The 22,444-nt window shown below is 56.3% G+C and overlaps 14 protein-coding genes and 1 non-coding gene across 15 annotated transcripts; 8 read left to right on the plus strand and 7 right to left on the minus strand.

Annotated features, from left to right (window-relative positions):
• Positions 1–160: 160 nt before the first annotated feature.
• Positions 161–2,090, minus strand: MKK02DRAFT_17738 (pyridine nucleotide-disulfide oxidoreductase-domain-containing protein; the record flags this gene model as incomplete). The annotated part of the gene is made up of 11 exons (XM_053085832.1): positions 161–219; positions 262–394; positions 447–702; positions 757–847; positions 900–1,015; positions 1,067–1,288; positions 1,343–1,407; positions 1,459–1,631; positions 1,679–1,825; positions 1,876–1,901; positions 1,954–2,090. 11 exons carry the CDS (start codon positions 2,088–2,090, stop codon positions 161–163), a joined length of 1,425 nt encoding a protein of 474 aa, XP_052943950.1.
• A 693-nt stretch (positions 2,091–2,783) lies between these two features.
• On the plus strand, positions 2,784–4,067 carry MKK02DRAFT_38846 (uncharacterized protein; the record flags this gene model as incomplete). Its single annotated transcript, XM_053090315.1, has 3 exons — positions 2,784–2,800; positions 2,853–2,904; positions 2,967–4,067. 3 exons carry the CDS (start codon positions 2,784–2,786, stop codon positions 4,065–4,067), a joined length of 1,170 nt encoding a protein of 389 aa, XP_052943951.1.
• An 898-nt stretch (positions 4,068–4,965) lies between these two features.
• Positions 4,966–6,403, plus strand: MKK02DRAFT_38847 (uncharacterized protein; the record flags this gene model as incomplete). Its single annotated transcript, XM_053090316.1, has 3 exons — positions 4,966–5,105; positions 5,153–5,204; positions 5,252–6,403. The coding sequence occupies 3 exons, from the start codon at positions 4,966–4,968 to the stop codon at positions 6,401–6,403; spliced, it is 1,344 nt and encodes a 447-aa protein (XP_052943952.1).
• Positions 6,404–6,629: 226 nt separating this feature from the next.
• Positions 6,630–7,773, minus strand: MKK02DRAFT_38848 (uncharacterized protein; the record flags this gene model as incomplete). The annotated part of the gene is made up of 3 exons (XM_053090317.1): positions 6,630–7,322; positions 7,368–7,532; positions 7,576–7,773. The coding sequence occupies 3 exons, from the start codon at positions 7,771–7,773 to the stop codon at positions 6,630–6,632; spliced, it is 1,056 nt and encodes a 351-aa protein (XP_052943953.1).
• Positions 7,774–8,450: 677 nt separating this feature from the next.
• Positions 8,451–10,157, plus strand: MKK02DRAFT_34743 (beta-glucosidase 1A; the record flags this gene model as incomplete). The annotated part of the gene is made up of 9 exons (XM_053089007.1): positions 8,451–8,552; positions 8,640–8,739; positions 8,773–8,941; positions 8,976–9,164; positions 9,197–9,363; positions 9,396–9,671; positions 9,705–9,846; positions 9,879–10,098; positions 10,131–10,157. The coding sequence occupies 9 exons, from the start codon at positions 8,451–8,453 to the stop codon at positions 10,155–10,157; spliced, it is 1,392 nt and encodes a 463-aa protein (XP_052943954.1).
• A 113-nt stretch (positions 10,158–10,270) lies between these two features.
• MKK02DRAFT_17916 (mandelate racemase/muconate lactonizing enzyme) lies at positions 10,271–11,766 on the minus strand (the record flags this gene model as incomplete). The annotated part of the gene is made up of 6 exons (XM_053085861.1): positions 10,271–10,486; positions 10,520–10,916; positions 10,950–11,047; positions 11,080–11,245; positions 11,279–11,398; positions 11,432–11,766. 6 exons carry the CDS (start codon positions 11,764–11,766, stop codon positions 10,271–10,273), a joined length of 1,332 nt encoding a protein of 443 aa, XP_052943955.1.
• Positions 11,767–12,342: 576 nt separating this feature from the next.
• MKK02DRAFT_28852 (uncharacterized protein) lies at positions 12,343–14,130 on the plus strand (the record flags this gene model as incomplete). Its single annotated transcript, XM_053087654.1, has 7 exons — positions 12,343–12,522; positions 12,572–12,621; positions 12,665–12,962; positions 13,033–13,089; positions 13,111–13,177; positions 13,233–13,254; positions 13,305–14,130. The coding sequence occupies 7 exons, from the start codon at positions 12,343–12,345 to the stop codon at positions 14,128–14,130; spliced, it is 1,500 nt and encodes a 499-aa protein (XP_052943956.1).
• A 192-nt stretch (positions 14,131–14,322) lies between these two features.
• MKK02DRAFT_17772 (uncharacterized protein) lies at positions 14,323–15,350 on the minus strand (the record flags this gene model as incomplete). Its single annotated transcript, XM_053085838.1, has 3 exons — positions 14,323–14,513; positions 14,573–14,788; positions 14,855–15,350. 3 exons carry the CDS (start codon positions 15,348–15,350, stop codon positions 14,323–14,325), a joined length of 903 nt encoding a protein of 300 aa, XP_052943957.1.
• A 304-nt stretch (positions 15,351–15,654) lies between these two features.
• Positions 15,655–16,502, minus strand: MKK02DRAFT_38853 (ribosomal protein S7e; the record flags this gene model as incomplete). The annotated part of the gene is made up of 4 exons (XM_053090318.1): positions 15,655–15,679; positions 15,724–15,819; positions 15,870–16,103; positions 16,261–16,502. The coding sequence occupies 4 exons, from the start codon at positions 16,500–16,502 to the stop codon at positions 15,655–15,657; spliced, it is 597 nt and encodes a 198-aa protein (XP_052943958.1).
• Positions 16,503–17,159: 657 nt separating this feature from the next.
• On the minus strand, positions 17,160–18,057 carry MKK02DRAFT_38854 (35S primary transcript processing-related protein; the record flags this gene model as incomplete). Its single annotated transcript, XM_053090319.1, has 6 exons — positions 17,160–17,255; positions 17,291–17,665; positions 17,698–17,827; positions 17,863–17,891; positions 17,942–17,993; positions 18,026–18,057. The coding sequence occupies 6 exons, from the start codon at positions 18,055–18,057 to the stop codon at positions 17,160–17,162; spliced, it is 714 nt and encodes a 237-aa protein (XP_052943959.1).
• A 135-nt stretch (positions 18,058–18,192) lies between these two features.
• MKK02DRAFT_38855 (mitochondrion protein) lies at positions 18,193–18,823 on the plus strand (the record flags this gene model as incomplete). Its single annotated transcript, XM_053090320.1, has 4 exons — positions 18,193–18,224; positions 18,259–18,427; positions 18,460–18,566; positions 18,601–18,823. The coding sequence occupies 4 exons, from the start codon at positions 18,193–18,195 to the stop codon at positions 18,821–18,823; spliced, it is 531 nt and encodes a 176-aa protein (XP_052943960.1).
• A 48-nt stretch (positions 18,824–18,871) lies between these two features.
• MKK02DRAFT_38856 (uncharacterized protein) lies at positions 18,872–19,816 on the minus strand (the record flags this gene model as incomplete). The annotated part of the gene is made up of 4 exons (XM_053090321.1): positions 18,872–19,103; positions 19,155–19,422; positions 19,472–19,637; positions 19,673–19,816. 4 exons carry the CDS (start codon positions 19,814–19,816, stop codon positions 18,872–18,874), a joined length of 810 nt encoding a protein of 269 aa, XP_052943961.1.
• Positions 19,817–19,987: 171 nt separating this feature from the next.
• Positions 19,988–20,071, plus strand: MKK02DRAFT_t10. Its single transcript has one exon. It is a non-coding gene; the product is annotated as a tRNA-Tyr (tRNA).
• Positions 20,072–20,427: 356 nt separating this feature from the next.
• Positions 20,428–21,206, plus strand: MKK02DRAFT_17751 (ribosomal protein L19e-domain-containing protein; the record flags this gene model as incomplete). The annotated part of the gene is made up of 4 exons (XM_053085835.1): positions 20,428–20,491; positions 20,572–20,656; positions 20,721–20,927; positions 20,978–21,206. 4 exons carry the CDS (start codon positions 20,428–20,430, stop codon positions 21,204–21,206), a joined length of 585 nt encoding a protein of 194 aa, XP_052943962.1.
• Positions 21,207–21,264: 58 nt separating this feature from the next.
• On the plus strand, positions 21,265–22,416 carry MKK02DRAFT_17395 (S-adenosyl-L-methionine-dependent methyltransferase; the record flags this gene model as incomplete). Its single annotated transcript, XM_053085781.1, has 7 exons — positions 21,265–21,471; positions 21,505–21,622; positions 21,656–21,685; positions 21,720–21,915; positions 21,949–22,016; positions 22,048–22,301; positions 22,336–22,416. The coding sequence occupies 7 exons, from the start codon at positions 21,265–21,267 to the stop codon at positions 22,414–22,416; spliced, it is 954 nt and encodes a 317-aa protein (XP_052943963.1).
• Positions 22,417–22,444: the final 28 nt, after the last annotated feature.

Below are 22,444 nucleotides of genomic sequence, written 5' to 3' on the forward strand. Positions count from 1 at the left end.
TCAAGGGAGCCAGTGGGCAAGCACGTCACTGTATGTATGCATAAGATAATCTGTAAGTCTGCCCGCCCCGTTGCAACGGGGGTAGAGCGCCAGTCTCGGAGATTGATCTAGAAACCTATCACCGTCAGCTGACTTCTTCTGACCTTGCTCTGCTCTGATGCTATGAGCAGCACTTACGCGTAATATCCCGACCAAAAAATATAGCGAGGGTCCAGTACACTGTTCTGTCAGCTCCTTCTCCATACAGCTCAACCAACTTACTCGGCACCAGGAGCTTGTTCCGCCACCCCATAGCAAGAGTCATGTAGTACGACCGCCACATTACCCACGCTACCAGCCCCGAGATCCTGGCGCGGATCCCAGACACGGAGGATGCCGAGCGATCTACTACCGCCTGCATCGTCAGCGTCGGTTCTCATTCAGCCTTCGAGCTACATGGGACCTACTCGGTAGTCCCCTACAAACACCATACTGCCCCTATTCTTCCACTCGAAGCCCTCTCCTTTGCCCTCACCCTCGACTTCGCCAGTGGCAATCCCGTTAAGCCGCTTGCTGATGTACTTGGCCATCTGGCTCGCTACTTGCGCGGTAGCGGGCAGTCGATCGCCGGAAGCTGGGGTCGCATTGTCGCCAATCGCGTAGACGGAGGGGATGGGTTGACCCGCTGGGTTGACGGGATTGAGGTGAGGCGTGACCAGCAACCTACTACATTAGCGATGTCATCGATGAAGGAGATGGCAAGCAGGGACATACGACTTGGTCTTGTCATCGTGCGATACACCCTCGAGGCGCTCGACGAAGGGATTTGCGGATAACCCTGTGCTCCAGACCAGTAAACCGAAGGCTTCTGAGGAGACGTCAGCAACGCTACTGCCTGATAAGAGCACGTGCGAACATACCTCTGCCAATCCCATCTAGTTCCAGCCAGTCCTCTCCGACCGCTAGAACCTTACTTCCTCCCCGTACAGCCACACCATTCCGCTTGAACTTGCGTTCTGCGTAATCTCGAAGGCTCCTAACTGATCAGTCTCGCTTTCCAACCGGCACAGAGAAAGGGTAGTCTCACTCATCGAAACTCAGCAAGATGTGCGGTGCGACATCATATAGCGTAATATTGACCAGGCCTTTCAAGTGCGGGTATAGGCGGTACACGTCCTGCTCGACAAAGTCGTGTAGCTCGGCTGAGAACTCGACGCCGGTGGGCCCACCGCCTACTATGGCTATCCGGAGGAGGTTCTCGCGTTGAGATTGAGAGATACTGGGGAGAGAAGCTTGCTCTAGTATTTCTCTGTGGAGTATCAGCACATCCCCCAGCAGTGGTAAGAGAAGCAATCGAGCTCACAAGAGACGCATTCGAATAGCTCGCGAGTCCTGCACATCCTTCAAGAAATGCGCGTGCTTTGCTACCTGATGAATCAGCTCAGAACGAGCGAGGAGTACTTCGAGGATGGAGCCTACACCAGGTATACCAAATGAAGCAGAGTATGCTCCAACGGCTATGACCAGCTTGTCGTAGTCCAGCTTGTACATCCCCTTCTCCACAGGCGGATGAGGGGTATTAGCCAGGTCGGCGTCGAAATCAGGCATAGCTGGCACCGCTGGCTCAACTTCGACCTTTTTCGCATCAAAATCTGGACTCGTCAGATCCATATCAGAAGAGCTATACGCCGAATCTTACCGATAGTATTGGCCCAGCCTTGCGCATATTTGACCTCCTTGATTCCTCTTATTGGCTCAGTTGTACATCTAAATTCGAGGGTGCCGACCGCCGCACTTGCTAGAAAAGGTGTGAAGGAGAAGTGAGACCGAGGTGAGACGACGGTCACTGGACTTATTCAGCCTGTACCGATGTAGGCAGACCCATAGTATCCTCACCATCATACAAGGACTTGTCGACTTGCCTAGATTCATGAGCGACCACCCGGATAGATCGCTTTACTGGCGATCACGCACCTTGCTACATTGTAGCCAGCCCATCCACTCCCGAGCACAACCAGCTTGTCCTTGTCCGCTCTTGGGGTAGTCGAAAATGTCCGCCCAACACTCCTGCCCAGTTGGCAAGCCCGACATGCCGGTCTAGCGGAGAGCATGGCCCTTGATTTTGGGTTTGATGAAGCGAGAGCAGCTGTCTGGCAGCAGCGATGGGATATGACTTAGAGATGAGTAGCGTGTGGTCTAGTCAAGAACTCAGCCAGTAGACTTTGCAGCTCCTGCGTCAACAGCTCGGGTCGAGCTGGATGACGGAGGCCGGAGCGCCATAGCCGGGTCATCTCGGAGATCTCCAGAGGGCGATATCAGTGCCGTAAGCTGGTGAGGTATGCAAATCCGACCATCAAAGTTTCTGCCAGCTCTGGCGCCGTTCAGACAGGATGTGAGTCCCAGCTGTAGGTCAGGAGACTCACGAGAGCTGTCCGAATACCATTCCTGTAGTATCGGTATAGCCCGACCCTCTCCGTGAAGCACCGACATGCTCGGAGATCGGTTTCGGAGCTCCGCGGCGCTCGGCGTCGATCGACCGTTACGCGTTATCTTTGCGTCATCGTCGTGCCTGAGATCGACGCCCATAGGAGTCGACCGACCTTTCATCAGAAGCGCATCGCATCACACCGAGGAGCTAACGCGTTCGTCTCATCACTTCCCCTCCTACTCAACTGGAGACCATGTATGATCCACAGCAGCTATCTCTCGCCGGAAAGGCCAGAGCCCTACTACTCCTGGGCCGAATCCCCCTCGCAAGCGAGACGCCACTTTGGACAATCTTTGGGTGTATAGTCTCCCGCAAAATGTTTCCAACATCCGAGTAGGTCCTTTGGACGAGCTCGTTGAGTATAGAGGAAACACTGACTCTGCAGGAGCTTTGACTACTTGGCCATGCTTCAATGCATGCTCGTCACCTGGGGAACCGTAAGTACTGTCAAGTAACAAGTCGTAGAGTGACATCGCGCATCATGGCTGATATCACCCAGAACATATCAATAAATTATGGCAATGACTACTTCGATTGGGATATGGATCGCCCGCTGCAGGTGGCTGCGATCAAGCGGGATGTTGAGGCTCGAAGGGCACTGGGCGCGGGCATGCCGACAGGGAAGCAAGGAGACTGTGAGGACGGACCAGTTCACGACGTGTCAAGAGCGGGGGAGGCGGAGCTGGAGGAGAAAATCATGGGTGGCAACTCCCGTATCATCCATGACGGGACCTTCCTCCGGTGGACCGCACTCGCTATCAGCGCCATCGTCCAGCTACTCGTCGTCATCATGGTCCTCTACTCCCGATATCTCGACCCCTCTGTCAACCCCTCCTCCAAGTCCCTCCACACCTCTCCCTTCAAAGGGTTTCCGCTCTGGATCGCGATTGTCTCTACCTTCTTCTCGCAAGAGTACATCGCACCTCCCCTCCGGCTACACTACAACGGCTTTGGCGAGGTCATCTCCTCCTTCCTCCTCTCACCCGTCTCCTTCCTCTGGGGGTTGGCGGGACACTACACCGCTACCCACCCTACCTCTCCCCTCATCACCGCATACGCATTCCTCCACGCTCCCTCCATCGCCGGCTTCGGGATCGACAAGACGCTCTGGATCATGCTTTGCGCCATGTACCTCACCGTCCAGGCCAGGATCCTCATCATGCACATTCACGATATCGACTCGGACCGGCTCGGCGGAAAGGTGACGCGCATCGTCCGCGTCGGTTTCGTGAATGCCGCTAGGCTGTACGCCAGTCTCAACGTCGGTGCGGTGGCGATGTGGGGGTGGTTGATCAAGAGGTTGCTGCAAGGGGAAGGCGCCATGCTCGGAAGCGTGGGGACATCGGGGTCCAAGGCGATGGTGGGGAGGGGCTGGGCGGTGAGCGTAGGGTTCGTCCTGGCGTACTCGATCCCGGTCATCGTCCTTACCTCTCTCTCGCTCTTCTCGAACACACCCAATCGGTCCAAATCGACAGGTGCGACGACCGGTTTCATTCCGCTTATCCCGCCCCGGGACCTCGCCAAGGTCGTCTCACTTCAGCTCCTGGTCACTCCGGTGGTGCTCTCAACGGCGGTGATACTTGCTGGGGCGGAGACATAGGGCAGTGGGAAGGTCAGCCTACACAAAGGCTTCCAAGTCAGATAACACAGGAGAGTTTGGGGCGGTCAGGTAGATTTTCCATAGATCATAGAATCACATCATCCTGCTAGGAAAGGCAGGACATTGTATATACGTAGCGATAATTTAGCATCATATGCAGGTCAGGACTGTGATAGCACCCTCACACCTCAGGTTATAATCAGAGACTCGCTCATCCGGAACTTCTTGGCCAGCCCTTGTCCGTCGCCGAGGGACTTTCACCCCGGGTATGCGTTAGCGTTGCGTCCACCGTGACCTTCGATGCGCCCACTGTGGGCTACCGGCCTGAATGTACCCTTTCTCGATGTCACAACCCGCTCAGCTACGACTGCTGTGTGTACCCAACCTGGTGCGATCGCTCCGCCTTCTTGGGAACAGTCGCAGGCGCGCTTCAATAGCTCGTCCAGACTCAGCTGGACCTCCCTGAACCCTCATAGGTGATGTTGGTTCGCGCTCTGTCTTGCTTTCGGGCAGCTTCATCAAGCTGCCACAGGTCAGTATATAGCCGGTGTTCCAAGAAACCCGGCTGAGTGAGAGAGAAGCCTTCGACCGCCGAGCAGTAAGTATGGGACATGGGTCAGTGTATGAGAATGGGGCCTTCCGCCGGTCGGATGGAGCTGAGATTACGCCGCGGTATAGGCATCTATGCTATGCAAGTGAGGAAGATGGAAAGGCAAAGATGAGGGCCATCGTCCAAGCTTCAGGCCCAGGCCTTCCAGCTTCCAGCTTCCAGGCCGATCCCGATCTTTGCGTCATCGTTGTCGTGCCTGAGTATGGCCCATGTTGACCCCTGTTGGCCGACGACCGTCAGCTTTTGCTCTCTTCTCCTCCACTTGCACCTCTACCAGTAAAAGACAGCATGTACGACCCACAGCAGCTCTCCCTAGCAGGGAAGGCCAGTGCGTTGTTTGCGCTTGGCCGGATACCGCTCGCAAGCGAGGTGCCATTATGGACGATGTTTGGGTGTATTGTCTCGCACAAGACGTTCCCCACGTCCGAGTGAGTTTGCACTAGGGAAAGTTACAGGGCTAAGCTAATATCAGCAGAAGCTTCGACTATATAGCTATGCTTCAGTGTATGCTGGTGACATGGGGAACAGTACGTCGACGGAAGAAGCTGCCCGGGGAAGATGAGCTGATTGGCAGAATATCTCGATCAACTATGGAAACGAGTACTTTGACTGGCAGATGGACCGGCCTGGCCAGGTGGCTGCCATCAAGCGGGAGGTGGAGAAGCGGAAAGCGCTCAGCGGAGGCGGCGGCTCAGGCGAGAAGGCAAGGGAAGGAGTCAGCGGGCATGCCCTCTCGCACAGCCAGGAGGGGCTGACCGATACCGACAAGCTCAGCACCAAGCGGGAGCTCAACGAGAAGATCATGGGCAACACCACTCGGATCATCCACGACGGTACTTTCCCCCCATGGGTCTCGCTCGTGCTGAGCGGGTTTGTCCAGCTCCTCATCATCGCCATGATCCTCTACTCTCGGAATCTCGACCCACTCCTCAATCCTTCTTCCACCTCTACCCGGACCACCCCATTCAAGGGCTTTGCCCTCTGGGTCGGTACCATCTCTACTTTCCTGTCGCAGGAATACGTCGGCCCTCCCCTCCGGCTCCACTACAACTCCCTCGGCGAGATCGTCTCGGCCCTCTTCCTCTCGCCCGTATCGGTCATCTGGGGTCTCAGCGGCTACTACACGGCCACCCATCCCTCTTCTCGGCTCATCACTGCGGCGGACGTCCTCTTTGCTCCCACAATAGGGCAATTCGGACTCGACAAGACCCTCTGGATCATGCTCGGCGCCATGTACTGCTTTGAGCAGGCCAGGGTGCTCATCATGCACATCCACGATATCGACGCGGATATCTTGGGAGGCAAGATTACGCTCGTCGTCAGACTAGGCTACCTGAATGCAGCGAGGCTGTATGTCGGGCTAAATGTGGTGGGGGTGATGCTATGGGGATCGCTGATACGGAGACTGGTGCAAGGGAAGGGGGCGATGCTGGGGGATGTGGGGATGTGGGGGATGAAGGCGGCGTCGAGGGGGTCGTACGAGGCGGTCGGGAAGGGATGGGCGATCGGAGTAGGGATCGTCCTGGCGTACTCGATACCCATCATCGTCCTCACCATCACATCACTCTTCTCCAACATCCCGAACCGACCAAAATCTACCGCTCCGGCTCTCGGTGTCATCCCGATCGTCCCGCACATGGAACTCGTCAAGCTCGTATCGCTCCAGCTGCTGATATCGCCCCTGGTATTATCGACGGCGGTTGTACTTGCTGGAAAAGCGCAATGAGGCTGGGCATGGAAGGACAAGGTAAATCTTGTCGGCCGGGAGAGCATATGGGGCGAGAATGTTAGAATAGAGGCATACATAAGCTTATCTATATCACAGACGCTATAGACAACTTGACCGAGCTACGGAGGGGACTACACTGCTATATACACTGATTTACGAACGAGGCTACACTTCTATATACACTGATTCAGACTACTGACGATGGGACTCGCTCTGGCTCTATCTATTTGCTATATTCCCTGATGTCGCCAGGAATCAAATTGTTGATGGCCCGCAATCGCTCCTGCAGGTCCTGCTTGGCCTTCTCCGCATATTTTCCGCCCCGTTCCGCCGCCTCCCGCGCTTTCTTCTCCTCTTCGTACTTCCGCTTGAAGTCGTCCCTCTCCACCTCCGCTCCGCCCTTCGCCGCCTCCGCCTGCAGCCGAGCCGTTCTCTCCTCGGCGTACGCCTTGCTTTGTCGGGCCGACTCCACGTGCTCAGTCGCCGCCAAAGCCATCGCTTTCGTATTCTCCGCGCTGATCTTCTCCATCTCTTTCAACTTCCCGGATAGGGCCACATTGGCAGCCTTTTCCTGCCTGAGCCGACCACGTTCTTCCAACCACCATCGACCCATGCGATCCCCATCCGCCTCCACCCTCTTCAGCTTGATTTGTAGCCTTCCGACCTCGGCAGAAGTATCGAGCAATTCGGCCTCTAAATCGGCCGTCTGCTTGTCGGCCCGACCGGCGTAGGTGGCGCAAGCAATGAGACCGAAGTTGATATCATGCATGGCTGGAGACGCTTCGTTCCCGGGGTCGCCGCAGGTTGATGGCGGATGAGGAATGAGGGAAACCGAGGCGGCGGAGGGGGCGTTGGCTGACAATCCCCGCGAGGCAAGCAAATAGATTTGGTATAGGCCGCCGGTGAAGATGTCTCCCTGCAAATCAGCTTCGGCTTGACCGAGTCAGACTGAAAGACTCACGGTGTTGTCTTTGCTGTCCGCTATGGCCTGCGAGGCACATTCCCCGTCTTCCTGCCTCCCAGCCGCGGCATCCTCGGTGACCGAACCACCCGTCTTCGATCGCTTGTAGAGCTTATCGTCTTCGCCATCAAAGCTACTGTCCTCATCGCTGTCAGGAACGAGGGTCTGCTCATCAGCCGAGACTCAAGCCCTCCTTCTTAGGGCTCACCTCATCCTCCCTCTTCCTCTTTGCGCTCCGCTGATCCTCGCTGACCGGCGACGAAGAGCAGGAGTGGGGTTCCGGGCTCCAATCGTCATCGGGATTGCTCTCAACCTTCTCGAGCCCGCCGTTAACATCCGTAGCCGCGGTCCCGCCCGCCGCGCCCGCCGCAAAGTCGTTTTCCGACATCGAATTGCCGGTCCGCATGGGGTCGAGTGCGTTTGAGAGAAGGAAGTTCGGTACCGTTGATTCTTGCTTGATCACGGACGAGCGGGAGAGAGGCCGGAGAACGTTTCTTGATTTCCGTTTCCGAGATCTTGAAGTCTGGCGTGTGTGAGAGGACGGAGGGATGACTGTGATTATACCGTATGTGGACTTGAGGATTCCGGTAGTAAGGGCGGCGAAAGCAATGAGGGGAAACGGGGAGGAAGGAAGGCAGGAGTGTATCGGTTCGACCCGAAGTGAGTGAGTGAGAGCGATGAGCCCCGGAGAGGTGAGCGAGAGTCTTGTTGCTTTGGCTGCTATATGAGAGCGGTCTGCAGCTGTTTGCTAGGCTGTACTGGATGTATGCTGGGTTGCTAAGAGAAGAAGGAAGAGAGGCGGACTGAAGAGCAATTGAAATATAGCAGCAACCTGGCCGAGCCCGGAAAGCAAGTCGCGTCGACTGTAATTATTCCCTCCCTTTAATCGGCCCATACTCGGCGCCGCAGCATTCCTCCGCATCAATCCACCGCATGCACCCATCCGGCGCCGGAGCGCGTGTTACCTTCCTCCGCCTGCTTCGCTGTCCCCCTCGCCCCCCTTGCTTGGCTCCTATATAGTCCAGAGGGATCAACTATCTCATGCTTCTCTCCTCATCCATCTCGTACTTGCCATAACCAAACATGCCATTCCGCAAGGACTTTCTCTGGGGTTTCGCTACTGCCTCTGCGCAGATCGAGGGTGGGGGTGCTGAGTCCGAGGCAGCGTCGGGCAGGGGTCCATCTGTGAGCACTCCATCTTCGCCCTCATTTTTCGGCGGATTAGCTAGGCACCTCGGCGGTGCGAGGGGGACGTCAGTCGCTGACAGGTAGATTTGGGACAAGTACTGCGAAACGCCCGGCAAGATCGAGGATGGTTCGCATGTCAACAAGACCTGCGCTCATCTTGACAACTACAAGGAGGATGTTGCCCGTAAGTAATGACCTGCCACAAGACTGATATCAGTCCTCGCGAAATTAGGCGTCAACTCGTATCGCTTCTCCATCTCTTGGCCAAGGATCATCCCCAAAGGCGGTCGGAATGACCCTGTCAACGAAAAGGGTCTACAATTCTACGACAACCTCATCGATGAGCTGCTCAAGTACAACATCAAGCCCATGATCACTCTTTACCAGTACGTGCATGCACCTGCTATCGCTGACAAACAGCTGGGACCTCCCGCAAGAGCTTCAAGATCGGTACGGCGGCTGGCTCAACCAGGAGGAGATCGTCAAGGATTACACCCACTACGCCAAGTTGTGCTTCGAACGATATGGCGATCGCTGCAAGCTCTGGTTGACCTTTAACGAGCCGTGGTGCGTTGCTGCGCATGGGCACTATCATGGAAAGTTCGCACCGTAAGTTCTCGCTTGGAACTCGCTGAAATCAGGGGTCACACGAGCGATACCGAGCCCTGGATCGTCGGTCATTCGCTTCTCATCGCTCACGCTACCGCCGCCAAGCTCTACCTGAGCGACTTCAAGCCGACCCAGAAGGGTATCATCGGCATCACGCTCAACGGGGATTGGACCGAGCCGTATGATGATTCCCCAGAGAGTAAGCCTTGACCACGAGCAGCGCTGACGTAGATGTCAAAGCCGCGCAGAACAAGATGGACGCTGCGGTCGGATGGTTCGCCGATCCGATCTACCTCGGTCACTACCCGGAATCCATGAAGGAGATGCTCGGTGATCGTTTACCGGAGTTCACGCCGGCCGAGCTGGAGCTGCTCAAGGACTCGTCAGAGTTCTTTGGTGCGAACACCTATACGACCAACATCGTTCAGGCGGGCGGGACGGACGAGGCGGCGGGCAAGGCCAAGTTGGGATTCGTGACCAAGGATGGGGAGACTATCGGATGGGAATGTGAGTGCGGGCATGGTCAGGGCTGATGGATAGCGTCGATGGACTGGCACAGGGCTGTACCGTGGGGAGTGAGGAAGTACATTACCTACCTCTGGAACCGCTACCAGAAGCCCATCTATATCACCGAGAATGGCTACCCTACTCCAGGCGAGTCGAGCATACCAAAGGATCAAGCGTAAGTCTACCCTTAAGCGTAGCTGATGGCAGCATCCACGATGATCTCCGAGTCAAGTTTTATGATGGGTACCTCACCAACCTGCGCGATGCGGTTGAGCAGGACGGCGTAGACCTGCGCTCATACTTTGCCTGGTCGTTCCTCGACAACTTTGAGTGGAATTCGGGTCTGATTCCCCGGTTTGGGTGTGTGTATACCGACTACGAGACGTTTGAGCGCACGCCCAAGGACTCGGCGTATTGGTTGGGCAAGGTGAGTCCGGGTAGGGGCGAAGCTGATGGCAGTTCTTCAAGGAGAACATCACGGCGTGATGGTACGGAAGGAAGGGAAAGACGTCCCGGAGATGGCTGGATTGGGCTATCCTCGTGTCGATGGCTCTTAATACTTTTGAACAATGCAATACATACACATCTAACTCCTGCGTCTACCACTCGCGCACCGACCCATCATCACCACGGAACAAGGGGTTGATCCACGGATCAATCTTGGCCGCCTCTGCCGCCTCCTTCCTGATCAGCTCTTCATCCAGCTCCACGCCGAGCCCGACACCGGTCATGAGCATGATGTTGCCATCGACGACCTTGAACACCTCGGGGTTCTTCATGTATGTGAATAAGTCCGCGCCGACGTTGTAGTGCATCTACCGTCAGCTCCTATTTATGCCTTGACTCACCTTCCATGACATCTCGCAGACGACAAAGTTGGGCGTCGAGAATCCAATGTGCAGACTCGCGGCGAATGCAAGAGGGCCGAGGGGACAGTGCGGCGCAACGCCGATATCGTACGCTTCGGCCATGATGGCGATCTTGCGCGTCTCGGTGATTCCTCCAGCGTGAGCGATGTCGGGCTGGATGATGTCGATACACCCGAGCTCAAAGTAGGGTCGGCAGTCTTCGCGAGTAAAGAGACGCTCGCCGAGGGCGATAGGGATGGTGGTCTTGTTGTAGAGGTCCTTGAGCTCATTGGGGTGCCCGGGAAGGAGGGGTTCCTCGATGAAGAGTGGGCGGTGGGGTTCGAGGAGCTGAGCGAGCTGCTTGGCCATGGCCTTGTGGACTCGGCCGTGGAAGTCACTGAGATCAGCTGGGACGAAGAGGGGTACTCACAGTCCGACATCCATCCCGATCGACTTGACCTCAGCGAGACGCTTGACCGTCTCATCCAGCGCGTGAGGGGAGTCGAGCCATGCGATACTCTCGGTGGCCTAAAGTCAGCTCGGAGCACAGCAGGACTTACATTCATCTTGACCCGAGTGAAGCCTTGCGCCTTCCTGGCCTTGGCTTGCTCAAGTACATCCGAGGGCCGATCACCCCCAACCCAGCCGTAGACTGGGCACGCCTCCCTGACCTTCCCGCCGAGCAGCTCCCACACCGGCACACCGAGCACCTTGCCCTTGATATCCCTGTCATCAGCTCAGCCCCATTATCTTACTCACCATAGCGCAATATCCACACCGCTCATGGCGGACATTAAGACCTCTCCACCACGGTAGAAGCGATGCCTATAGAGGTACGTGTAGATGTCCTCAATGTTCATCGCATCCCACCCTTTCAGCCTGGAGTCAGCTCTGTCCAAGCTATAGACTCACCTCCTGCCGATATCCCTCAGACTGCCCTGGACAGCCTCAGTGTGCCCCTCCAGCGTGCCTTCTCCCCATCCGACCACCCCACCCTCCGTCTCGATCCGGACAAACAGCCAGCGCGGGCGGACATAGAAGCTCTCGACCGACTTGATGAGGTGCGGGTTGGACTTGGTCTCTGTGAGACTGGCGTGCGGCTTTGCGGGGACGTGTCGCTGGATACCCTTGGCGTACTTGAGGGCATTGTCGGAAGGGGGGAGGTAGGTCGCTTGTTGCTGCGAGAGCTCGGAGGCTTCGGTGCTAGTGCCCAAGGGCCGGGGAGTATTGGCGTCTGGCTTAGACATGGTGTGGAAGTACGAGAGCGAAGTACGGTTGGAGGGGAGTGGCTTCTGTGAGTATGACAAGAAGCTGGGCGTAACTCTCCTCCTTTGATCCACCTTATAAGGACGAGCTTTGACGAGCTGGACCGACTTCTTGCTTCGCACCGCCGGTTGACCGGCCCGCCTTGGACCGCAGCCGTGATTTGCCGCTCCCTCCGAAAACGTGGCCTTCGGTCTCACCTTTATTCGGTCCCCGCTTCTTCGGGTCAAGCTTCAAGTGCGTCAGTGGCAGCAGCAGCAGCATTCCTTGTGGCAGGAGGAGAACAAGAGGAGGAATGTGAAGCTCTTTCCGTCTCCTGTCTCGGCCTAAAATGGCCTTGGGCAGTCCGACCATGCCCACCCGCTCCTCTCCCGCTCCTCCCCCTTCCGGCGCTGGAAAGGCAACATGAAACACTCGGTCACTCAACCAGGCACACACACGCATCCGCACGGCCCCTCTTCCTCGTCCCTCTGGAATTTCGAGGGACCCCTTCGCCCCGCTGATCACTTCCTTCCCTCTTTCGATTGGACTCATCATACATATCACACTATACCACAGTCATGGCACTTAAGCGGAAGCGGGCGCCTCCCCAGCCAAGGGTCAGGCACCCGCCGTTGACCGGCGAAAGAGCCATCATGATCTGCGCGTTCGACGATCTTTGCAGTAAGCTGTCAAAGACGATCTCGGGCGCGGTGGGGACAGGTTTGAGGACTTGCACGAGCGTGAATCTGGACTACACCGTGAGTGGTACCTCTGGGCCGTATCAGATCTATCCAGCTGATAGTACAGCCAGAGACAGGGGGTACTCGAAGCGCGGCCAAAGACGCGTTTCGTAATACGTGAGTCTCGAACTTTCGCAGGGATACTCAGAGCTGATTACAGACATTCCGCCCTACCCGCAGAATACCAATTGGAGCCTGCGATAACCGCCCTCCAGCTAATATACCGCGACTTTCACATGCCCAGCTCGGTGGCCGAGGTCAAGTCCGTCCGAGACTACGGTCCATGCGAGCTGGGGCTCTTCGCCCGGAAAGACATCAGACGAGAAGGAGAAGTCTTTGGAGCGATGTTCCTTCTTGTCGGCGTTCCTACGACTCTGCAGGGACTCGACACCCGGATGCAGTTCAAAGGACGTGGGAGGATGGCATCGGTCGGATGCGGGCCTGCGAAATTCGTTAATGTGAGTCGAGGCGCCGATGGTTCTGTTATATAGAGGGTAGGAAGGAAATGGAAGGAAGCTGATGGACTAGCATAGCTGCACACCCAATGTGGAATGGCGCTTCGTCCACTCCTCGGACACTCACAAGGTCAGAGGCTGCACACAGCAGAGCCTGTGGGCGATAAAGCCTATCGCAAAAGGAGAGCAGCTGTTCGCATCTTATGGGAAAGAATACTGTAAGTTGACTTGCACACTCAAGTCACGTGGCGCGAACATATGCTGATCCAGCAGTTGGAAAGAATTTCGCCCGATGGTCAGTCTCGAGTTGCCAGACCTTGTGACAGGAGGGTACTGACTTTTTAGTAAATGCCCAAATCACCCCGAGCGAGTCGTCTCCCTACCATCCGCGTCCCTCCCATCCTCCTCTTCCTCTACCTCCAGCTCCCAGGCCGACCCGCTCCACCCCGACGCTATCATCATCGATGACGACGACTCTGAGCTCGGTGGTCCTGAACTCGTCGAAGCTCCTCGGATGGCCATGATCATTGATCTTACCGACCTGGAGGACGATGAGGACGAGGACGACCGAGACTCGAGCGGCATGCCCGCATATGATGACGATATTACGTTCATCCGCCACACCATCGTCCCCCACACACTCCCCCGAGTCCCCATCATCCCCAAGAAGGAACGGTACGACCTCGTCGACCTTACGGAGGAGGCCGAGGAGGACTTGCCCGAGGTCCCGGAGCTGCCGGATGCGTCGCCAGCACTACCTCAGCTGCCGGAGCTTCCGGAGCTACCGGCGCTTCAGGAGCAGTATGACGACAACGACGACTACGAGACGGCTAGTACCGTCGTCTCGGGTCCGTCCACTTCACGCGGCGCCAGCACGCTCGTCAACTCTCCGGTCGTCCAGCCCATTGAGGACGACTTCGAGATGTACGACGAGCATGACGACTTCTTTTGGAACCCCAAAGCCCCTCCCACCCCCCTCCGTCACTCCCCTGCCAAATCCTCCAAAACCTCTCCAGCTCCTGCCCCCCAAATCGCCGCTCCGCCCGTCCTTCCTCGACGTCCGATCCGCCCGGTTGTCACCTTCGACGCTGACGCGTATCTTAAGAGCATGGAGGACAGATGGGACTACAATCCGGTACCGCCAGGGACCATTGTGTACGATGTAGAGTAGTTGGTGTTTTAGCGTAGTCGGACCGTCGATCTGAGTAGGGAACATCTATGTGTAGGGTATTTAGCGGTAGCATCATCTGTGCAGTATCTTTTATGTCAAATATAGTCTCTGGTTTATCATCCGCTCTATTACTCCCACTCATAAAGCGAGCCAGCTCAACGGTCACGTACTATTCATCTCATACATAGCCACCTACAACCTCATGAGGTCCGCCTGCAACCTCTGGATACTATTCGCCGCCGAACTATCCGGCGCCGCCTTCCTCGCTTCACTGATCCGCTTCATGATCTCCGCCTTCTCCTTCTCCACCTCATCCTTCTTATCCTCCAGCTCGGTCTTGTGCGCCGCGGTAAAGTATCGCCACAGGAAGAATGTGAATGACGCTTGGGTGTTCAGCTCCTACCCACCGTGCTCACGTATCTGGTGGTAGTAAGATGCTCACCGATACCCAAGCGCATATCCACAAGACACAAGAGACCGCTCAGCAAGGCATGGAGGACATTACCGACCTTCTCGAATCGCTCTTGCTCCTCCTTGTGCTGCTTCTTGAGCTTGAGGAGCTCGATATCCTTCTTGAGCATCGCTTCGTTCCATGGATTCTTCATCATCGCCTTCAGCTTGTCCGGGTCAAGCGGAGCCGCCATCAGATCTTTGACATCTGGTCATCAGCTCCTCCTCTTCCCCCACTCCTCTCCCTCCCCGTCTTGTCCACAGCGAGACTCACCCTCCGGTACATTATCCCACCACATAGTGCCCTCCGCCTCACCCCGCTTCGGCCTCAACCCATCTTGGAACGGCACCAGCGCCGGCCTCCCTGGCCCCTGCATCGTCATAAAGTAATTCTTGCGGAAGCTCGTCGAGCTCGGATCTTTACGCGGATCCCCACCCTTCCCCGAGATCTGCTTCGGAGCGGGATTACCTACCGCCCCCGAAGATGGGAGACCGCCCGCCCGTACATCCTTGGACGAGAGGGCCTTGATTTCCGCCGCGTCGACCTTGGCTGCTTTGGCTGCTTCTTTTGCGAGCACCTTGGAGCGGTCGCGTGCGGATTCTTGGCGCCGGAGGATGTGGTATCCTGCGAATGCTATGAGGATTAGGAAGACGAGTGGGGGTGTGGGAAAGGGGGAGGAGGCGGAGGGGGATGGAGCGGCGACAGGGGCGGGATAGGGGAAGGACGGTTGCTGGGCCCATTGCTGCGCGGGCGGCGGGTAGTAGGACATGATTAGTTTTCAGTTGGTATGATTCAGTCAGTCCAGGCGAGGCATGGTTTAACGCTTGAGGTAGTATAAGACATGGACGATGGGTCAACCTGGGTATGTGCACAGGGGTCATGGCGAAAGGAGAGACATGAAAGGATGGAAAATGCCGAGGGAGAGGAGACGCTGTGTCTGGGCGTCCAGCGGGAAGACAGACGGCCCGGGGCAGAATAGGGTCAGATTCGAAATTTTGGCAGCATTTCCCCTGGGATGGGAGTACTCAGACAGCCAAAGCCAATAAGAACACCTCAGAACCAAAATGCATGATCTATTCGGTGGCCTGGACGGGGAACCTGGAGAATCAGCACAGCTTTCCAAAGAGAAGGGTAAGACTCACTCGAAGTGCACATCCTTGCCTGCGAGCTGACGGTACACGGAAGAGAAGGTGTCGAGCTTGTACTCGAGCAAGTTTTGGTCCTTGGCGTCAAGGAACCTATGGGATCAGCATCTCCCCACGCACAGCTGAAACGGGGTAGTACTCACACTCGGATGAGCTTGTTACCGTCCTGGGCAACACGGGTGCGCTTGCCGACAATCTCCGAAGGCCAGACGAGGTCCTCGAGCATCTTCTCGTGGACGGCGGTGAGGGTGCGGGTACGGGGACGCTTCTGCTTGTTGGCGGTGCCGGATTTCCGCTTTGGCTTGGGGAGGACTCGGCGCTGGGAGACGAAAACGACGTATTTGTCCGAGAGCTTCTTCTCGAGCTCACGGGTAAGGCTAAAATGGGCATCAGCTAAAACGGTCCACCTCTACGCCGGGTTGCGTAGGGGCAGAGGGGAAGAGACAAGGGGAGGTGGGCCTTAAAAGTCCCTCCGTCAACCCTGGTCCCTATCCCCCACTACCCCTTTCCCCCAAACCGCCAAACGAAACGCACCGCTGCTGGACCTTGTGGAATGCCTTGGCCATGGGCACAGGGACAAACACAACAACCGCCTTCTTGCCGCCCTTCACGTCCACCTCCTTGGCGGCCGAGATCTGGAGCTGACGGAGCTCAGCCTTGAGCTCGGGGACGTTGGTCTCGAGGTCGAGAAGAGCCTGAGCGATCTGCTGCTCAATCTCGGACGGGGCAGTCCGGGGAGCGTTGGCGGTCCGAGCGATCTTGTTGTTCCAGGACATGATGGCTGTTTGCGAAAGTGTAGGTATAGGGAGGTGTGGGAGGTAGATGTGAAGGGAGATTTGCGAGTAGGGGTCGTGAGGCAACAGGAGAAAGGCTAGATCAGCATACTTCCCTTCCATGATATCCTCGCCTCCGCCCTGTAGTGGCCAGATACTCACCTAGGAAGCTTTTAGCTGATAGTTTTGGATGAATGCACGACCAAGCACTCTATACCACCGCACTGGTACTGACTGGAGAACCAAAGCAGGAAAGGGGGATGCCGTAATCGCTCGGGAAATCGGTATTATGCGATGCACCAAAATGCGCCCCCCTTGGGCTTCACGTAAGTGTGGCACTCCTTGGTCGGCGATAATCTTCTAACCGATACTACCGGTTTCTCGCCTGACCCTTGGCGTCGAGCTCTCCCGACCCGGCACTTGCGCTGCTCTCATAAGTTAGGTTTCATCTATTTCTGGCCATGAGCATGTCCACACTTAGGACGTCGCCACACGATCAGCAATTGCCACGCTTATAGCATCAATGCTGGCTTCGCGTCCATCGCCCAGCACGATCGCCATCAGGGGTTGCTGAGCGGAACACCTCGCCTGATCCTCGAGCACCTGGACCTCGTAGAAGCCTAGAGATACATGTGATAGCCGACTAATACACCATCTCCTCTACGTCGCGAGACTTTCCACTCTTCCCTTCCCCTTCGTCTCATTCGAAATCAGATCGCTGAGTGTCTTGAACGCTCCAGGCTCGACCTGCATGATCTGCCAATCAGCCGTATTCTCTGAAGCTGACTCACCACTTCCCACTCCTCTCCCGCATCTTCCTCCTCTACCTCTCCTTCCGCCTTGATCTTCTCCCCTATCCGTTTCGCATCCTTCGCCGGCATCGTCACGCGTATCCTCATCCTCATCCTCCGTATTGGCAGGATATCTCCCTCCGCCAGCTTCTTGATAAGCTCCAGCGCCTGCGCCTTGGCCGCCTTGTCCGACTTGACCGAGTATCCGACCTCGCTCATGGCCTTCTCTATCATCCCGACCGTATGTTTCCGAGGCGGGGTAACAGACGGGTCGACCGTCATTTCTGATACGAGTGTAGCGATCTCGCGAGATAGCGCATGTAGGTTATGAGTCCGTTCGAGGTTGTTGACCTGCAGCTCTCCTTTCCGTAGTATCTACCATCAGCTCCAGCCATGTATAGACCCACCTCTTCGATAGCCTTGTTCAGGTCGGTGGTATTGAACGCCTTCTCCCAATCCTCCTTCTTGGCCACCTGTCCTTTCGAGACATTGGCAAACACCTGCTCAATCTGCAAGATCTCCGACAGGTCCGTCTCTCTACTATCAGCCTAGCCTAGAGTCATGGAACGTACACTTTAGATCGGAACTCGGACACCTTGTTCTGATAACAGGCGATCTTATCGTAAGTGCCTGCCTCAACGTGGGGCTCACCTCGAATCGCTTCCCGCCCTTCTTGAGCCGGACCACCGACACATTCGTAAGCCTGGAATCAGCCCCACTCTGCTCGTGACGTACTTGATCTGTGTTCCGGGCTGGTTGATCGGCATGTCGATTATGTGTGAGATGAGCAGTTGTTGTCAAAGGTGGACGTTGATTTTGAGCTGCAAGACGTCATCTCCGCGGCCGCGTTGTTCTTTGCGGAATTCAAAACGGCATGCCTTGCGTGCGTTCTCCACTCAACAATGAAATCATTCGTCAATGAGATCACATACAAGTAAGGCCTCCTAGCAGCCCAGAGCTGACCGTAGTGATCCGCCCATACATACTCTGATTCAGCTGCACAAAAAGTACCCAAATCCATACGCGACGCATGTCGTCTCGGTCGACACGGTGGAACGGTCATTAGACCCGTCTGGGCTGATAAGGACCGAGCGGGTCATAGGTGTCAAGCAAAGCGCGCCGGGATGGATAGCCAAGGTGAGCAAGGGGCTGACAATAGCTGACGCCAGCTCTTTGCGCTGCCGCCAATAGCATATGTCCGGGAGGTGGTCTTTATCGACCCAGACGCCCCGAGCGCAACCATGATGAGTATGAACCTTGACTTGGCGCAATACGTGTAAGCCCTGCAGCATGTCTGAAGTTGATCTCAGATCCTGTCTCGAACGCATAACCTATACGCCGACGGAAGAAGGCAATACGCTGTTCCACCAGCGAGCCGCACTCATCTCGGCCTTCCCAACAGCGATGATTGCTCGGAGAATAGAAAAGGCGAGCGTGGACCGGTTCCGCTCCAACGCAGATACAGGGCGGAAAGGGTTCGAATGGGTATTGGCCCAGGGGTACAAACGGGATAGTGACAGGGACGCTGCTTGACATCTTTTGTATGAAATCATTACCTATGTACTACCTACAGGGAACTAACTATGTGAATCTAGATTGACGCGTGTACAGCCTCATCTCCTCGTCGAGCTCCGCTTGGGTCTTGGCTTTCGGCTTGCTGGCTGCGGGTGCGCGCTCGACTGCAATGGCTTGCTTGGCTCGGTTGACTTTGGCGGCGGGGGAGGGTTTTGCGTTGGGTTTGGCGATACGGGAAAGGAGAGCGGCACCGGGTCGTCCGCCGCCATTCAGGTTGGCCTTCTGCTGAGCGAGAAGACTGCCGCAAGGATCAGCTAGTTCCTCCACCGTACGGTGGTAAAAGACTCACGCTCCCTGTCGGCTGTTGGCACTTGATCCTCCTGGTCCGCTTAGGCGAGCGAGCAGCTTTAGACCCGGCGCCTTCTCGTTCTGAGCATTACGCGGTGCTTGCTGTTGTACAGAGGCGCGAGGAGGAAGGGCCTGAGGCGCCCATACTGGCGCAGCTGGGGGTGGGCGCGGTACCGCTTGCGGAGGAGGGGCGAAAGGTTGGGGAGCGTTGGAAGCGGAAGGGAACGGCTGAGTCGGGGAGAGGATATGCTGAACCGTCAAACGGAAAGCTGGACGTCAGCTCCATCCCCACCCTTCCTCTGCACGGTAATGACTCACTCCCGTCGATAGTCTCGCCAGAGTATTCACGTCGGATCCGCTCGGCATCCACGTCGTTCCCGACCGTGACTATTGCGAATCCAGTAAACTTGCTTTCTTGGGTGTAGATGGAGCGTGCGGAGGTGGTGGAGGCAGGAAGGGCGAGAGGGTCGTTGATGAGGAGGTCCTACAATCAGCACAAAGCTTAGAGTATGGACATACTCGTATATCCTTCTCTGTCACGTCGAGGGGTAGACCGCCGAATAGGATTTGGCTCCCATGCGAGCTAGTGCTTATCGCATTGAAGGTGGACCGGGGGGCGGGAGGCGCGAGAGGGATGTAGGGGTTGGAGTATTGGTAAGCCATGATGTTGCGATATAGTACAAGTTGGTGTAGAAGAAGAGGCACCGAGAGATAGATGAAGCAGTTGCGAGAGAGGGAGAAGGATCGGCTCGTTCCTGAGCGGGGGTGTTTGCATCCGCTGAACGCCCTAACATCTTGCCCTTTGTATATGCTGCATGACGGCGAATAACAGCTCTCGCAATAGCTCAGTGGTAGAGCGTTCGGTTGTAATGGTTGAAAAATCCCGATCGGTCGTGTGTTCGACTCACACTTGTGAGAAATACTTTTTGCCGTGCGCCAGGACACAACCTCTTCCGCTTGTGGCCTCCAACATGTACTTTCCGACCTCATGCACAGCATCCTCTTTTTGACCTCCGATGTATGGTATTCAGAGCACTCCGTACAACTCCTTGCTGACAAGATCGGTCATAGCAAAAAGCGCTTAAAGCCGAAACTTGCGGGATATGCACTGCCACACTGGAATTTCTCGGTGATATGCCCAAATCTGATTCCGTCTCCTCCCGTGCCTGACGCTTTCCGCTCGCACCCAGAGTCAGCCGACAAGACGAGACAGGTCAGCGCAATATCGAGCGGTCCCGACCTTCAATCGACACTCGACAAACAGCATATACATAATGGTCAACCTTAGGCAGCAGAAGCGTCTTGCCGCCGCCGTCGCCGGCGTCGGTCAGCGAAAGAGTGCGTCTCGAATCGATCTTCAGCGGGCGGAATAGGCGGAATTGCGGGATAGAGATAGGGATAGGCGCTGACCCATCTAGTCTGGCTCGACCCCCAGGAGGCCGCCGAGATTGGACAGGCCAACTCTCGATCTGGTGTCAGGAAGCTCTTGAAGGATGGTCACATGTGCGTTTAGGCGAATAGGGAATAGAGAGGAAGGATTGGATGGAATAGGGGGCTGATAAGATAGCATCGTCAAGCCCACCAACACCCACTCCCGCGCCCGCACGAGGGAGCTTCACGCCGCCAAGCGTCTCGGTCGTCACTCCGGCACCGGTAAGCGAAGGGGTACCGCTGAGGCCCGTATGCCCACCAAGGTGGTGTGGCTCCGGAGGATGCGTGTTCTCAGGCGGTTGTTGAGGAAGTACCGGGAAGGTGGCAAGATCGACAAGCACCTGTATGTCGGGCGATCCTTTGTATGGCACAAGGGATAATGCTGATGTCTAGCTACCACACTCTCTACCTCGAGGCGAAGGGTAACCGATTCAAGAACAAGCGGGTGTTGATGGAGCACATCCACAAGGCCAAGGCGGAGAAGGTTCGGACCAAGAACTTGCAGGAGCAGATGGAGGCCAGGCGTGTCAAGAACAAGGCCATGCGCGAGAGGAAGGCGACCCGGCTGGCAGAGAAGAGGCAGGGTATCCTCGAGGTCGAGCGCGAGGAGGTCAAGGAGTAGTGTACTTTTTTACGTCGACTCTGCGTCATGGGATGTTCTTTTCTCTCCATCATACATCATGCGTCTACTTGCTAGATCTTTGACTCGATCACTCAGAGGCTACGCTACCCTCTCACCACATATACCACCACCTCAGGCGGCGTACACGGTCTTTGATGAGCCGTCCAAAGCTCGGCAAAGAGATCGAGCGGTCCTTCGCGCAGACAGCACCATAGTGGACTACCTGCGCCATGAAATCGCCGATCGGCTGTCTGAGCGTATGGAGGTGGGTCCTTGACCCGACCATAGCTAAGTCTAGGATCTCAAGACACCACCAGCGTCCATACTAGAGGTAGCAGCGCATGCTGGACCAGTAACGAGAGCTCTGCAAGAAACGATCGGCGGGGATCGATCCTACTATCTTTTGGAGGAGAGCAGTACGTCCACCACTTGAGCTCAGCTGATCCCAGAGCTAGCACTACAGAGAGACACCTTTGACCGTTCGTTGATGTCCCCAGCTGGAGCTCATGGCAGACCCGGTCACTCGGATACATGCCTCACCCTCAAAACTCGTCGAGGCTTTCCCTCACAAGGTCGAAGCGGCAGTGAGCTCCGGCCTGCATTGGGTGGGCGATATCGTCGGCTGCTTGACGCAGATCCGGCACGTCTTGAAGCCTGATGGTGTCTTCATTGGCGCCGTGCTAGGCGGGGACAGCTTGTTCGAACTTAGGTGAGCAGATCCCTCGGGCGGAGCTGACTGTAGGACCTCGCTTCAGCTGGCCGAGCAGGAGAGGCGAGGAGGTATAGCGAACCGAGTCTCGCCCATGATCAGTGAGTCCACCTTTGGAAGGAGCTGATGTAGACCCTACAGACGCACCGTCGTTACTAAACCGAGCGGGGTTCACTCTCACCACCGTCGACGTAGAAGACATCACCATCCACTACCCGTCAATATGGGAGCTCATGTCGGACTTGCGGGATATGGGCGAGAGCAACGCCATCATGGGTCGCAAGACCTCGGTATCGAGGGATGTACTCCTGGCTGCCGAGGCGATCTATAAGGAGCTGCATGGCGTGGAGGAGGGTATTCCAGCGACGTTCCAGGTGGTCTTCATGGTACGTTCTAGCTCTGCGGACTCGCTGACTTCAGATCGGATGGACGCCGGGTCCAAATCAGCCCAAACCGCTCGAGAGAGGTTCAGGGACGACCAACCTGAAGGACGTCTTGTAGCATGATGTACATTAGATACGAAAGTACG

The sequence above is a fragment of the Dioszegia hungarica genome, assembly GCF_025882075.1.
Source record: "Dioszegia hungarica strain PDD-24b-2 chromosome Unknown MKK02contig_16, whole genome shotgun sequence".
Taxonomy (NCBI): domain Eukaryota; kingdom Fungi; phylum Basidiomycota; class Tremellomycetes; order Tremellales; family Bulleribasidiaceae; genus Dioszegia; species Dioszegia hungarica.